Source organism: Colossoma macropomum, unplaced genomic scaffold (assembly GCF_904425465.1).
Source record: "Colossoma macropomum unplaced genomic scaffold, Colossoma_macropomum, whole genome shotgun sequence".
NCBI lineage: Eukaryota > Metazoa > Chordata > Actinopteri > Characiformes > Serrasalmidae > Colossoma > Colossoma macropomum.
Genome location: NW_023495530.1, coordinates 474,912 through 489,090, shown reverse-complemented (window position 1 = coordinate 489,090; position 14,179 = coordinate 474,912). Strand labels below are relative to the sequence as shown.

At 41.9% G+C, this 14,179-nt stretch overlaps 1 protein-coding gene across 1 annotated transcript in view; it reads left to right on the top strand.

Annotated features, from left to right (window-relative positions):
- pard3ba (par-3 family cell polarity regulator beta a) overlaps positions 1-14,179 on the top strand; it is a 263,259-nt gene that overhangs the window by 185,703 nt on the left and 63,377 nt on the right. Inside the window, exon 18 of the mRNA XM_036562820.1 lies at positions 2,567-2,759. Coding sequence (XP_036418713.1) covers positions 2,567-2,759 — 193 coding nt within the window. The remainder of the gene's footprint in view (positions 1-2,566; positions 2,760-14,179) is intronic.

Sequence of the window (14,179 nt, the reverse complement as noted above, 5' to 3'; positions counted from 1 at the left end):
AGAGGAAAGAGAGAAAGAAGAGAGAAATAAAAGGAGAGATAATGGAAGGAAAGAGAAACAAAAGATGGAGAAAGAAGGGAGAGAGATAGAGGAAAGGAAAGAGAGGAGAGAGGGAAAAGAAAGAGAAAGTGGGAGAAAGAGAAATGGAGAAAAAGAGAAAGAGGAGAAAAAATAGATAGAGAGAGAAATGGATGCAGAAAGAAAAGGCAAGAAAAAGAAAGATGGATGGGCAGAAAAAGGAAGAAGAAGGGTGGAGAGAAGAAGAAGGACCGACAGATAGAAAAGAAAAAAGAAATAAAAGGAGAGATAGTGGAAGGAAAGAGAACAAGAGAGAAACAAAGAGGGAGAAAGAAGGGAGAGAGATAGAGGAGAGGAGAGAGATAATGCAGGAGAAAAAGAGGAAGAGAGATGAGAGAAATGAAGCAAGAAGAAAAAGACAGAAAAAGAGGGACAGAGGAGAGGAAATAGAGTGAAAGGAGAAAGAGTTGGAGAGAAAAGAAAGAGAGAAAATGGAGGAGAAAAAGAGGAAGAGATGGTGGAAGGAAATGAGAAAGATGAAGGAAGAAAAGGAAAGAGACAGAAAGAGATAGAGGAAAGGAAATGGAGGGAAAGGAAGAGGAATAAAGGAGAAAGAGTGTCAGAGATTAATGCAGAGAGAAAAAGGAGAGAGTGGAAAAAGAGAAATGGATGGGCTGAAAGAGGAAGAAGAAGGGTGGAGCGAGGAAGAAAGAGAAAGCGACAGAAACGAAGAAAGAAATAAAAGGAGAGATATCGGAAAGAAAGAGAAAAACAAATGAGGGAGGGAGATAAACAGAAAAAAGAAGGAGAAAGAACAGAGAGAGATAGAGGAGAGGAAAGAGAGGTGGGAGGAGAGAGACATAATGAAGGAGAAAAAGAGAAAGAGACAGATGAAGAAAATGAGAAAGATGAAGGAAAAAAGAAAGACACAGTAAGAAAGAGATAGAGGAAGGGAAATGGAGTGAAAGGAGGAGGCATAAAGGAGAAAGAGTGGGAGAGATGGAGAGAGAGAAAAGGGAAGAGACATAGAAGGAGAGAGATGGATGCAGAGAGGGAGGAAAGGAGAGAAAGAAAAACATTGGGAGAGAGAGATGGAAGAAAAAAAGAAAAAACAAACAAAGAAGAGATGGGCAGAAGAAAAGATGAAGAAGTGGGAGAGAGAGGGATAGAGGAGTGGAAGAAGAATGAGACAAAGGGCAGAGAAAGCAAAGGAGAGATGGAGAGAGATGATAGAGGGAGAAAGAGGAAGAGGTGGAGAAGTAGAGAGAGAGACAGAGGAATAGAGAGAGGGAGAAAGAGGTGAAGAGAGATAGAGAGGGAGAAAGAGGTGGAGAGAGAGACAGAGAGACAGAGGGATAGAGAGAGGGAGAAAGAGGTGGAGAGAGCCAGACAGAGGAAGAAAGAGGTGGAGAGAGAGACAGAGGGATAGAGAGAGGGAGAAAGAGGTGGAGAGAGATAGACAGAGGGAGAAAGAGGTGGAGAGAGAGATAGGGAGAGAGACAGAGGGACAGAGAGAGAGACAGAGGGATAGAAAGAGAGAGAGACAGAAAGAGAGACAGAGGGAGAAAGGTATAGAGAGAGATAGAGTGATAGAAGACGGAGAAAGAGGTGGAGAGAAGAGAGAGAGACAGGGATAGAGAGGGAGAAAGAGGTAGAGAGAGACAGATGGATAGAGAGAGATAGAGGGATAGAGAGAGGGAGAAAGAGGTAGAGAGAGAGACAGATGAATAGAGAGAGATAGAGGGATAGAGAGAGGGAGAAAAGTAGAGGGATAGAGAGAGGGAGAAAGAGGTAGAGAGAGAGACAGAGGGATGGAGAGAGAAAGACAGAGAGAGATAGAGGGATAGAGAGAGGGAGAAAGCGGTGGAGAGATAGAGAGAGAGAGAGGGAGAAAGCGGTGGAGAGATAGAGAGAGGGAGGGAGGGATGACTACAGAGTCTAACAGTACAGCATGTTCTGAGGCTGCAGTGCTAAATGAAGAAAGACAGGCTTGTTTTAAACACATGAGCCAAGAATCTGCTCTGCTTTAATGAAAGTGTTTGCTGGCTGGACGGTTCTGCTCTGAAGGCCAGACGCCGGGCAGTGGATCTGCTGGCCTGCTCTAAAACTGGCCACTGTTTATGAATCTGTCTTCCTGACTTTCAGCTACTTTCAAAAGGTTACCACAATATTTCTTCATTTCCTTTAATATTACATTCTCCCCAATATTTCTCCTCCCCTTCGGCCCGTTGCTCACCGCACTCTGGACAAACAAACAGAGTGGACAGTTGCTTCTTTATGTGCACTGCAGAGGAAAAACATTACCCTTGTGAAAACAAGGCTTGTGAAAATGTTTCTTTTTTTTAAGAGATAATGAAGGTTAATGTTACAGTACATCAAGAGTACATCACTGAAAACCAACCGGGGATTTTGGAGAAACTGGTAAAAGTGGACCATAGATGGTCATTCAGAGCAGTTTAATGTGAAAATCTCCATTCTAGATAGTTGACCACGTTGAGTTGACTGCGTTTAGATCTTCATATCTGCCCCTTCCTCCATTGTTTTGTAGATTACTCGGATGACAGCTCAGGCAGGGACACTCCTGCCAGTGGCTCCTCGCGCCAAGAGCTCGAGGACGGGGCTAAGGAGAAGAAGAAGAAGACCAAAAAGAAGAAGGAGAAGAAGAACAAGGCCAAGAAGAAGGATGAGGTGGTAGAGGACCCGGAGAAGAAGACCAAGAAGAAGGGATTTGGACTGTTGAGGTAGGAGACAGCGGCCTCTAAAGAGCTAACATCGACTTGCTTAAGTTAACGTTCCCCTTAAGAAAACGCTTTAGGGCTACTTAGAGTTAAGTGAGTTACAGAATAAGACCTTAAGTACTCTTAAGTGGCTTCTTATATCGTTCACCTTCAAATATTGGTGATGCCTTCAAACCAAAACACCACTACTGAGAACAGAAAGACAGTGATGACAGTCTCCACACTGGAAAATTAACCAATTAAAAAAATGTAAACGCTTTCTACCTAATCTTCATGGTTTAAAGTGAGTTTTAAGTATTTAATGTGAACTAGCATTTAATGTAGTGTTCTGTAGCATCCCTACAGAAATGTGAGGTACAAACTCCAAAGTGCTTATTTTGGGTAAAATGATCAAAGTACCAAGACAGTCTAGCTAAATTACACAAGTTCTAGTTGTTGACTGGTTAATGACAGTAAGTCCCAGCCTGTGGCCGATCTCACCATCCCTCTTCCCATCACTCGTGAACAAGACCCTGAGATACTTAAACTCCTTACCTGGAGAGAATATGCCATCCTTTTAATAACCTAGCATGCTGAAGTCTGTACCTCACACTTACCTGGTTAATATTGAGGTTAACCATTTCATAGTACAGTGCGTAGTACATTACCATATCAAGCTGATCATGCATCCGTACTCTAGTTACCTCTAATCAGTATATAAATGACGTATCGAAGTGTTTCAGTCACTGAAAGAACTGCAAGAAAGCCCTGGATGCTGATTGTTGTTGTTTTCCTCACTGCTGCTTTATTCCTGGTTGGACACAACCCATTACATCTCTAAACCCTTACTTGCTATATTCCCAATGAGCCTTGAAAATTGTCTTTCATTTTTTTGTGAGTTCATTTTCGAAACACAATAAAGCCTTTCCATTGTGCACCACAATTGTAGACGTGCTAATTGCACTGTGTTCAAGTGTTAAAATACTTTTCACAGCTTTTAAATCTGCTTTCTAATGTGCCAAATTGTTGATTGTTGCTTTGAGAGAACATTGTGTCAGTTTTAAGAGAACACTTCCTCCTTCAGTCTTACAGCATGGCTGAAATCAATTATGTCCAAATTATTCATGGCATTAAGGAAGTACATCTGCCAGCAACTTGAGTTTGTCCACCGACCCTTTTAAGAGGCTTAAAGCAGCAAAGGTTTGAAATAGCTATACTGCTGACCCAGTGATGCTTAAAGCAGCAAAGGTTTGAAATAGCCGTACTGCTGACCCAGTGATGGAAGGAAAGGGCAACGGCGCTCAGGTGAGATTAGAGAGGGCCCCCTGGCGCAGCTGCGCGCTGAGGCCCAGTGGTAATTACTGCGCTATGGTAATTAAAGGCATGGAAAAGTACACCTCTGCAGTGAGCAGACAGGAATGAAGCCCACCACTTTCATTTTGATTGAGCGGTTTATCTTAGGCGGACTATGGCGGATACTATATGTGGCGTGCATTTTAATACTGAGGGACGTGGAGGCTTTCATCCACCCAGTCAGGAAGCAAACTGTAGCTCCCACCTTTTCTTTTGGTATTACAGAATGTGAAATGGCTCGACAGAAATAATTAAAGACATGAAAATTTACAGAATTTTCCCCAAATGTAGTCAGTCATCCAAGACATGTTTAGTGTTGAAGTTTGGTTCTTGGGCCTACAAGGTTATTGTAGCTAACAAGTAAAGAAAGCTCTCCTCTGTCAATTAGCTTTGTGCAAACTTCATTACTAAATCATTACACACTTTCTACAAATTACAGTCCTCAGTACCAAGAGTTGGGACAGTGTGTGAACTGCTAATAAAAACAGAAAGTGGTGATTAGTAAATTCTGTTTGATCTACATTGAAAATTGTGACTCGATGTCAATGCCATGTTGAAACAAACATGGATATCCCTGAAAAAGACATTGTCTAGAAGTAGCTTGCATTGCCTGAAAATGTGTACATATCTTTCAGTTTTACTGATGCCTTCAGAGATGTGCAAGTTACTGATGCCATGTATGCCAAGATGCCAGGTTATACACCCCATCACAGTCCCTGGCTATTGAACGTACGTGGGTAATAATCTGAATAGTTCTTTGCTTGTTTGTTGCAGAAAACACAACCCCATATTTTTTCATAAACAGTCTGAAAAGTTGACCACCAGACCACCTTGTTTCCACTGTGCATCAGTCCATTTCCAATGAGCTCGAGCCCAGAGAAGTCGGCAGCGTTTCTGTATATTGATGATATGGCTTCTGCTGTGCATACAGTACAGACTTAACTTTTAACATTTGTGGATGCAGCAACATACAGTGTTTACTGGCATAAAATAATCGTAGTATTCCCCATGTGATGACATCCATCACAGAAGCATGTCAGAATTAATGCGGTGCCATCTGAGGGATCGAAGGCCATGGGCATTCAGTTACCTAAAATCCTTGTAATTGAAAGTTGAAGAACTTTATTCTTAAACAGCTGTTGCATTTTTTCCCAAAGTGGCGAGCCCTGACCCATCCTTGATCATAAAGGACTAGACTTTTCCTGGATGCTCTTATACCCAAACATAATTGCATCACTTGTTTAAGGTGTTTTTTGAATGTTTCACAATGTACCTAGTCTTAAATTGCTCCTGTCCCAACTTTTTTGAAATGTGCTTCAGGCATCAATTTCAGAATGAGTGTGTATTTATAAAAACAATGACGTTTTGCTCCTTTTATAGACAGCATATTATACAGTGTCACAAACCACATAAGCAGGTCTTATTCTGATAACAGTTTGATGCTAATTGGTAGGCTCAGGTCTCATTACCTGTTAGCTACACCAGCCTTAAAGCTTCAGTGCAAAACTAATGAAGCAAACTTTGGACACCAAACTGTTAAACTGCAGGGAAAGTTGAGAAAACTACCGCTTGTAATTCCAGATGATTGAACATCGAGGCTGTCCAATTATGAAAGCCTGTCTTGTGGATCGTCTTCTCAAGGTTTCATCCTGAATTGTGTCTGTCTTCTGCTCTAATGATGAATCAACAAGCCTGTAGTGGACAGATATTTTCTCTATGTGATTGTCGCCTTGCCAGAGATGTTCATTTCTTTCGGTTCACTTCTGTTTACCAGCTTCACTGAGTGCCATTTCTGTTTTCTTCCAACCTTTTCTGATAAACCTGCCAGGAACACTTAATGACAGCAGAACTGGCTGCCAGACGTCTGCGTTAGCGGGCTGAGATGGCGTGCGAATCATTTCCAAACACATTCTTACTTCTTGAACTGGCTCTGATATCGCTGGCCGTCTCATTGTTGAAATCGAAATGCGACTTAATTAGCTATGATGTTGTGAAGCAGTCGCAATCTACTTTTCTACAGTGGCGTTTTTGCTTGAAGGGAATAGGTAAAAAAAAAAACAAATGAAAGCCATGTGAGGCTAATTCATGGTCTGTGAAAGTCGAGTAATAATGTAGCAGAACAAATTGGAGTTGGTAATTTCCTTTCCTTCTTTTTCAAAAGCAAAACTGTTTATTGGGTGTTGGAGCGGGACGTTGAGGTTGAGTTTGAGAAGGCGCAGGTAACTTCTCAGGTGACTTCTCAACAATGGACTCTACCATATGTGCTTTAGCTTTTATTTATCTCTGTCTTACGGCTTCTATCATATATGCCTAGTTGGCCACTTTACCCCCTTCTTTTGTACGCATGATTGACTGAAGGTCACCCAAAGTGTTGGGTCACCATAAGCCACCAGAACAGATTGCATGCGCCTAGGTATACATTCTACAAGTCTCTGGAGCTGTGCTGAAGGGACGGACACTACTCTTCCAAGAGATATCCTCTCAGTTGGTGCTTTGATGATGATGGTGGAGAGCACTGTCTAACTCATAACTCCTAAATCTTCCATAGGTGTTCAGTTGGGTTGAGATCTGGTGACTGAAAAGACCATAGAGTATGATTTACATCATTTTCATACCTATCGAATCATTTAATAGCCTCTTGTGCCCTGACACTGGGGTCACTGACCACTCCCATCAAAGAAGAAGAGGTCCCTCTAAGAGGACAATTGGATCCAAACCACACCAGCAAAATATCCCCACAGCATTACAGAGCCGCCGGACCCAGGCCTATTAGGGTCACCAATGGCCGCCTGTACCGTTGTCTTGGTATACGCCACACATGCACTCTCCCACTTGTGGAAAACATGGTGTGGGATGAATTGTCTCACTGTGTCCCATTTTGCCGCATCTTTGTAGACCAATTCCAGTGGTTTCTATGGTTTTTATGCACTGCAACCCTATTTTGACACCCCCTTCTACGTAGTTGCGGACAGACTGTTCTTGCAGACACAGTCTGTTCACGTCCAGTGACATTCTCAGTCACCTGAGGAACTGTTTTTCACTGACTGGATATTGTGCTATTGTTTTTATGTCCTCACATCGTCTGCATATGACTGGACTGGTGCAACTATTTACTTGTTGAAAAATGCATGAGAGTTTTTTTTTTTCTTTTTCATAGATGTGCTCAGCTATTCTTGATAGTCCTAGCATCTTATCAAGCTTTTCCCCCCAGTGTCCCCTGAGCCTGTGCTGTATCACGGTAACATTTTACTGCTTTTCTGTCTTACTTTCCTAACTGCATACATAATGGAGTTGGGGTATTTGCAATGCATCTTTTTCCTTCTAGATGTCCCTTCTAAATGTGTTTTTACTGTGAGAAATTCAAAGCCTAATGGAATCACGGCCGCATCACATTTCCCCCGAGTAAAAACACATTTAGACAGATAGATAGAAATTGTATTGATCCCTAAGGAAAATGCAGTTACACCAGCAAACAGAAACCATGTATTCATACGTATATTGGAAGACTAAAGGGCATAGAGGCCCCTAAATGAATGCTGGTGAATGCTTTTCATGAGAATTCATTGAGATTTCTTAACAACGTTTGCAGTTTGGGGTAGGCCATCACTTGTAGCCTATATTAGCTTTGTAGCTCCAGTGCAAACCTAAAGAACCAAACGTGTCATTGCTGAGCAACTACCATTGAGATATGATGGTGTAAATCATAATATGTAATATGATGGTCTAAAATGGTGTAAAGTTGTTTTCCACCAAACTATTGCTCCAAGCACAATACAAATCAGTTAATGGGAGAGGCTCAATACTATCCCAGCGGTAAGGTGGCTTGTTATATAACCTAATCATTTTAGTAGGAATATCCTCACGTAGCACACCTTGGCAAATCGCTGTTGAATCTATCTAGCCGAGTTGGCGAGTGGAAGATGGGAGTTTATGTACACAACAGCTAGATGTTTGAGTGGCTCTCATTTTGCTGCAGCCTCTAGTGGCTCCCAAGATAGAGCCTTCTTAATTGGTTTATTATGACTATTAGCATCATCTGCGCTAATGCCAACACTATCCAGTGCGGCCCGGAGGAGCATAGCTTCTCCTTCCAAGTCACGTTTCGGCGTTTCTTCCTCACGCTCTTACGGAAGTCTTTATTCCTTTCAGTGGTTCCTCCTTGTACCTTTAGGAAGTCTCGGTTCTTTTCAGTGTTTCTTTTTCATGCTCGTGGGACATTTTTTCTCTTGAGTCTTGCTTCCGTTCAGTGTTTCTTCCTCGTGCTGTCTTCCTCAGCTTGCTCGTTATGGAACCGGATCTGCATTTCTAAAAAAGCTGCTTTGGGACAATTGCCACATAGCGCACTACTGAATAAAAGATTGTACACTGGCAGTCAAAAGGAATTGCATAAATGCATGTCATACACAGATGATTAGCAGCTGTTTTTGATGTTTGAAAAACTGTCAAGGCTTGACATTGACATGTCCCGCACAATCACCAGATTTTAGACCCATTCTGGATTTTTGAGACTATGTTTGTGAAACGTGTGGAGAAGAACACACCAACTACTATGGATGGTCTATGGACAGCGGTGAAGAATAGGTGGGAAGCAGTTTGTTGTGAGCATTGAAATAGTGAAAAAGCAGTGTGAGATGCTAATCAAGGGTAGAGGAGAAGTTGCACTGATGAACACTCTTAGTTTCCCCCTCTTTTTAGAATGTTTGTATTTCTTTTTGGGGGATTAGTGAACATTATGAAATACAGTGTTTGAGCAATTCTTGTTGTCTGCCAGAAAACTACTAACAACAGATTGGTAGAAGACCTGTAAGATTGACCAGCAATCAAAAATCCTCAAGTCCTCAAGAAATCAAGGTGACTCTTCCTGGTCCACTCAGGTTCACTGTCCAGGTGTGCCCCAGTGTACTTGTAGCTTCCCCTTTATCAAAAGATAGAGGTTTTATAAAGGGCTTCATGTAAACCTTGAGTCACCAGCGTCAGTAAAAGCACCTCCTCCTCACCATCAAAAAGCTCTCAAGTTAAGAAGATGGAGTTTCAAGTCAGTTTTTGGTCTGTCGTTCAACTCCTCCTTCCCATCCAGGCCGGCACCACTAGTGCGTTGTGGCTTTGCCGACATAAAAGCATGCATGCTCATCGCTGTAAACGCTGTTTACAAATCCGTTGACTGCAGTTGCCGCCCAGTGTCCCGGTTGGGAAGAAAACCAAATCCGACTCGTCCTCAAACCCATTAGCACGGCCGTTCCGCTTCTGCCCAGGATCCGTCAGGCCGGTGTCATGTCGTAGTGGCAGATTACGCTTTAGTCCGGCCGAGCTGGGGCTCGGGCGGCTTAGGTCGTGGAGCTTGTTTACATGCAAGCTGAGGGCTTTGACAGTAATCTGTGACGGGCTGAAATGGAGATGATACTTTAATTTACTTAATTTTACTCTTTCCTGCAGCTTTCTTTAAAGAAGTCCTCCATGTTGTCGAGAACTTTCCGGCATGTCTCAAACGTCAGTGGCTTGAGCTTCTCAAAAATGTTGCTGTGGACTGTTTCAATTTAGGCAGTTAGGCATGCCAAAGTGTATTTGATTTGTTTACTTCCAGCTTTCAAAATCTGTAAAGTGAGCAACGCATCTTTTTTTTCAAAAGTTGATTACAATAGCAACAAATAAATAAATAAAAAAGATTAAAGACCTAAAAAAACTAAGAGCCTAAGAGCATGAGGAAGGAACACTAAAAGGTGGGACCCATCACACCGGTGCGGTTATCATACAAGTAGGACAAGTTTACAAGGACGATTAAACACGTTAAACATTGTAATCTGCTTAATCAAACTTGTGATGCTGCTGAACTGATACAGATTCTAAACACTGTGGGATCTCTTTCAAATCCATTCATCTCCAAAGCCAAAAGGGGCCCATGGGGGGAGGGGGAAAGGGGTTCTAGCTACTTCCAATCAATCACAAACGTGGATCCCACACCTACCTGATACCTTAGGCTTTCGATTTATACACTATAGCATTGACCCGTACGTGGTCCACAGTAGCTGATATTATCTTCATTAGCCTGTGATCTATTAGTTTCATCTAACATTGTATTTTGAATATATGTACACATGCAACAGTTTAGGCACTGGTCAGATTACAGGTTTTGTTGACTGTATATGTGGATACAGGTACATATTCTCCACAGAGAACGCACTTCTGAATTTAACATCATTCTGTTCAATAAATATAAATTTAAACTAACTTTTGCAGGAAAAGGCCATATTAAAATGTGTTACCTGTGGAAGATCAAAACTTCAAAATTCCACATGAAAAATCAAGAAAACAGTCATTTGACTGGGGATAATCAAGCATTTGATTACATGTACTGGTCTGTTTTGATTATTTTCCATATGTCTTCAGATATAACTGTTGAACATAGCCTTGTATTGAGCCTTCATTGCTAATATTTATAGCTAAGTATACACAGTTATCCATTTTATGTGGTTTCAAGAAAAAAGAAACTTTTGACAGGAGTGATGGCAAACTGCTTTTACTTAGGCCCTATCTATTATTGGTTAAGGTGAGTATAACTAATAGTGCTAACTGTTATTTAGTCCAGTTCCACCCACTAGCCAGGTCTCCCTTGATCACATGATGCTACCAAGCAGAGAGGGTGAAGGTTAGCGCATGCTTCCTTCATCCTCTTGAAACTGCTGCTAATGTAACATCATTGGACAGGTCAGCAAGCTTAGAGGTCATTGCTAACTGCCAATTCTGTTACCCACATAGCATAGCGTAGACCAGGGGTGCACAACTCCGGTCCTGGAGGGCCAATGTCCAGCACAGTTAGGAGGTTTCCCTCCTCAAACACACCCACTTAGCCTGGCAATTAACAAATAAATGTAGTCAGCTGTGTTGGAGCAGGTAAATCACCAAACTGTGCTGGACATTGGCCCTCCAGGACCGGAGTTGTGCACCCCTGGTGTAGACAGAGGGTCATCCTGTCCCATCCAGAGTCCAGAGGCTGTCTCGGACTTTGGCATTTCCGTAGTTCAAACTTCCAATCTCCTGACGAAAGGGCCAACACTTAGACGGTTGGCCACTCTGGAGCCCTTTTACTGGTGATAATTTTCTATTATAAATAAATGATAAAGTTCAGCGGGCATGACGAACATGTCGTAGGCACCAAAATGCCCATCAGCACATACTTGAGGACCACTACACCAAAGGGACAAAGGCTTTTTTAGAGCATTATTAGTGATCCTATTTGTAATCTACAATCCCCTTCACCACAGAACCCAGCCAGAAGTTACAGCTCCACAGAGAGGTATGAATAGTGGCATGAATTAGAGTGCGGAGTTATACAGCTCATAAAACCCCTAATAACCCCTTCCTCATCCCAAGCAGATTTACAACAGCCCCGTATTGCAGATATTATATCGCCGGCCTTTATAATGTCAAAGCTGCCACGATATTTTGTGCGTGTTTGTGAACGTATGACCTTGAGTTTCAGCCCCCAGGCTGCCGAAAACACCTTCTAGATTGTCATCCGCGAGCATTCAAAAGTGAAGTAATCATGCAAATCGGAGCTTGGAATGAACGAGGCGGTTGTTGCAGCCCGTTTTGATTAGCGTGAACGGCCCTTTTGCGTTCTGAAGAAAAAAATATGCTAATGTATGTTTTTACTGGGACACTTTAGGGGGTTGAGGTGGATTTTGTATTGAGAGTAGACATGCTACATAGGTGTTAGCAAGAAAACTAGAGAAAGTAATTAGATTTAGTATATGCCTGTAATGGAACTAAACTAGAAGAATTAAATTAAATTCTTTTTACTTTAGCATGGCTACTTTCATTTTAAAAAACCTTTTTTTTTTTAAATATTAAAATAAATACAACCCCATTTCCAAAAAAGTGGGACGGGGCAACAAAAGGCTGGTAAAGTGATTGTCAACAGGTCAGTAACATGATTGGGATATAAAAAAGCATCCCAGAGAGGCTAAGTCTTTCAGAGGTAAAGATGAGGAGGGGTTGACCACTCTGTGAAAGACTGCTTGGGCAAACAGTGCAAAAATTGAGGAATAATGTTTCTCAATGTAAAACAGCAAAGAGCTTTTGCTTTTCATCATCTTCGGTACGTAATAACATTAAAAGATTCAGAGAATCTGGAGAAATCTCTGTATGCAAGGGACAAGGACAAAATCAGTATTTGCTGGCTATGATCTTTGGGCCTTCAGGTGACACTGCATTAAAAACAGACATGATTTCCAGAATCACTGCATGAGCTCAGCAACGCTTCTGAAAACCACTGTCTGTGAAAACAGTTCATCCACAGATGCAAGTTAAAACACTAAAACACAAAGAAGAACTCATATATAAACAGGATCCAGAAATGCTGCCACCTTCTCTGGGCCCGAGCTTTTTTAAAATGGACTGAGGGGAAGTGGAAAAGTGTCCTGTGGTCTGATAAATCAAAATTTGAAATTCTTTTTGGAAATCATGGACACTGCGTCCTCCGGGCTAAAGACCACTCAGCTTGTTATCAGCGCAGAGTTCAAAAGCCAGTATTCATGATGCTATAGGGGTGCATTAGTGCACATGGCATGGGTGACATGCACATCTGTGAAGGCACCATTAATGCTAAACGATATATACATGTTTTGACAACATATGCTGCCATCCAGACAACGTCTTTTTCAGGAAGGCCTTGATTATTTCAGCAAGACAATGTCAAACCACATTCTGTATGTATTACAACAGCATTGCTCCGTATTAAAAGAGTCCGGACGCTAAACTGTCACCCACTGAAAACATTTGGCACATTATGAAATGAAAAATTTGACAGACCCTGAACTGTTAAGCAGCTGAAATCCTGTATCAAGCAAGAACGAGAAAACATTTCACTTTCAAAACTACAGCATTCGGTCTGCTCAGTTCCAAAGTGCTTACAGTGTGTTATTAAAAGAAGAGGTGATGAAACACAGTAGTGAGCATGCACGTTTTTTGGAACGTGTTGTTGGCATCAAATTCAAAATGTGCATATATATTTTTAAAAACAAAATATTTTTCCCAGTTTCAACATTTGATATGTTGTCTTTGTAGTAATTTCCTTTAAAAATACAGTTTACATGATTTGCATATCATTGCATTCTATTTTTATTTACATTCTGCACAGCGTCCCAACTTTTTTGGAAACGGGGTTGTAAAAATACAAGTAACAGTAGCTTGTAAACCAGTTTAAAAAAAAAAGGCTTGGTAACCTTGACCAACATCAAGGTCAGCAGTACTGATACGGGTGGGAGGGGTTGTCCACAATGCTGGCAGCCTTGTGGATACAGTGGTTGTGGTGGGAGGTGTCCGTGGTGGGTAAAGACACGCCGATGATCTTCTCAGCTGTACTTACAATCCACTATAGGGCCCTGTGGTCCAACACAGTGCAGTTCCCATACCAGACCAGTGAGACAGCTGGTCAGAACACTCTCTACTGCCCCTCTGTAGAATGTAGTGAGGATGGAAGAAAGATGTTTACACAATGTATGTGACATGTAAATATGCGCTAGCGGGGCATACCTTGATCAGTCTCAGGACTCTTTCTCCTGTTATATTACTCAACTCAGGTTGTGATTGCAGATTTGCAAAACTTGACTACTCAAGTAGTTTTTCAATAAACTACTTATTTACTCTTAAGTAACTTCCTTAACTTGTTCTCAAGCAAATTGTCACTGTAGTAGCAGTGCTGTTACTTAAGTAGTTCTTTTCAGCACCCCTGGGCTAAGAAGTGCTGTGTTTTTCAACTATTTGACCCCAAATCCTCTCTGACAACGGACGTGAGCGCACATTGGTGTTTTGCATGTCGCATCAAGGCCGCGTACGCTTGTTCATGTTTCATGAGGAATTTTCCCATTTGGGTGAAAAGCGCTAAACTTGTTAGCGCTATCGCTCCGCGCAGCCCTGGACAGAGCGAATATTAAATCGTATTTCTCAAACTGTCCCCAGTCCTGCCATGATTTCCTCATTTAGCTGCACAGATGTGTCCCGTCAATCAAGCGAGGCGTCGGCTAAAAATGCATATTCAGAATCAAGGCAAACAGGCTCATGAATATTTATGAGCCCGGCAAACTTAATTGGTC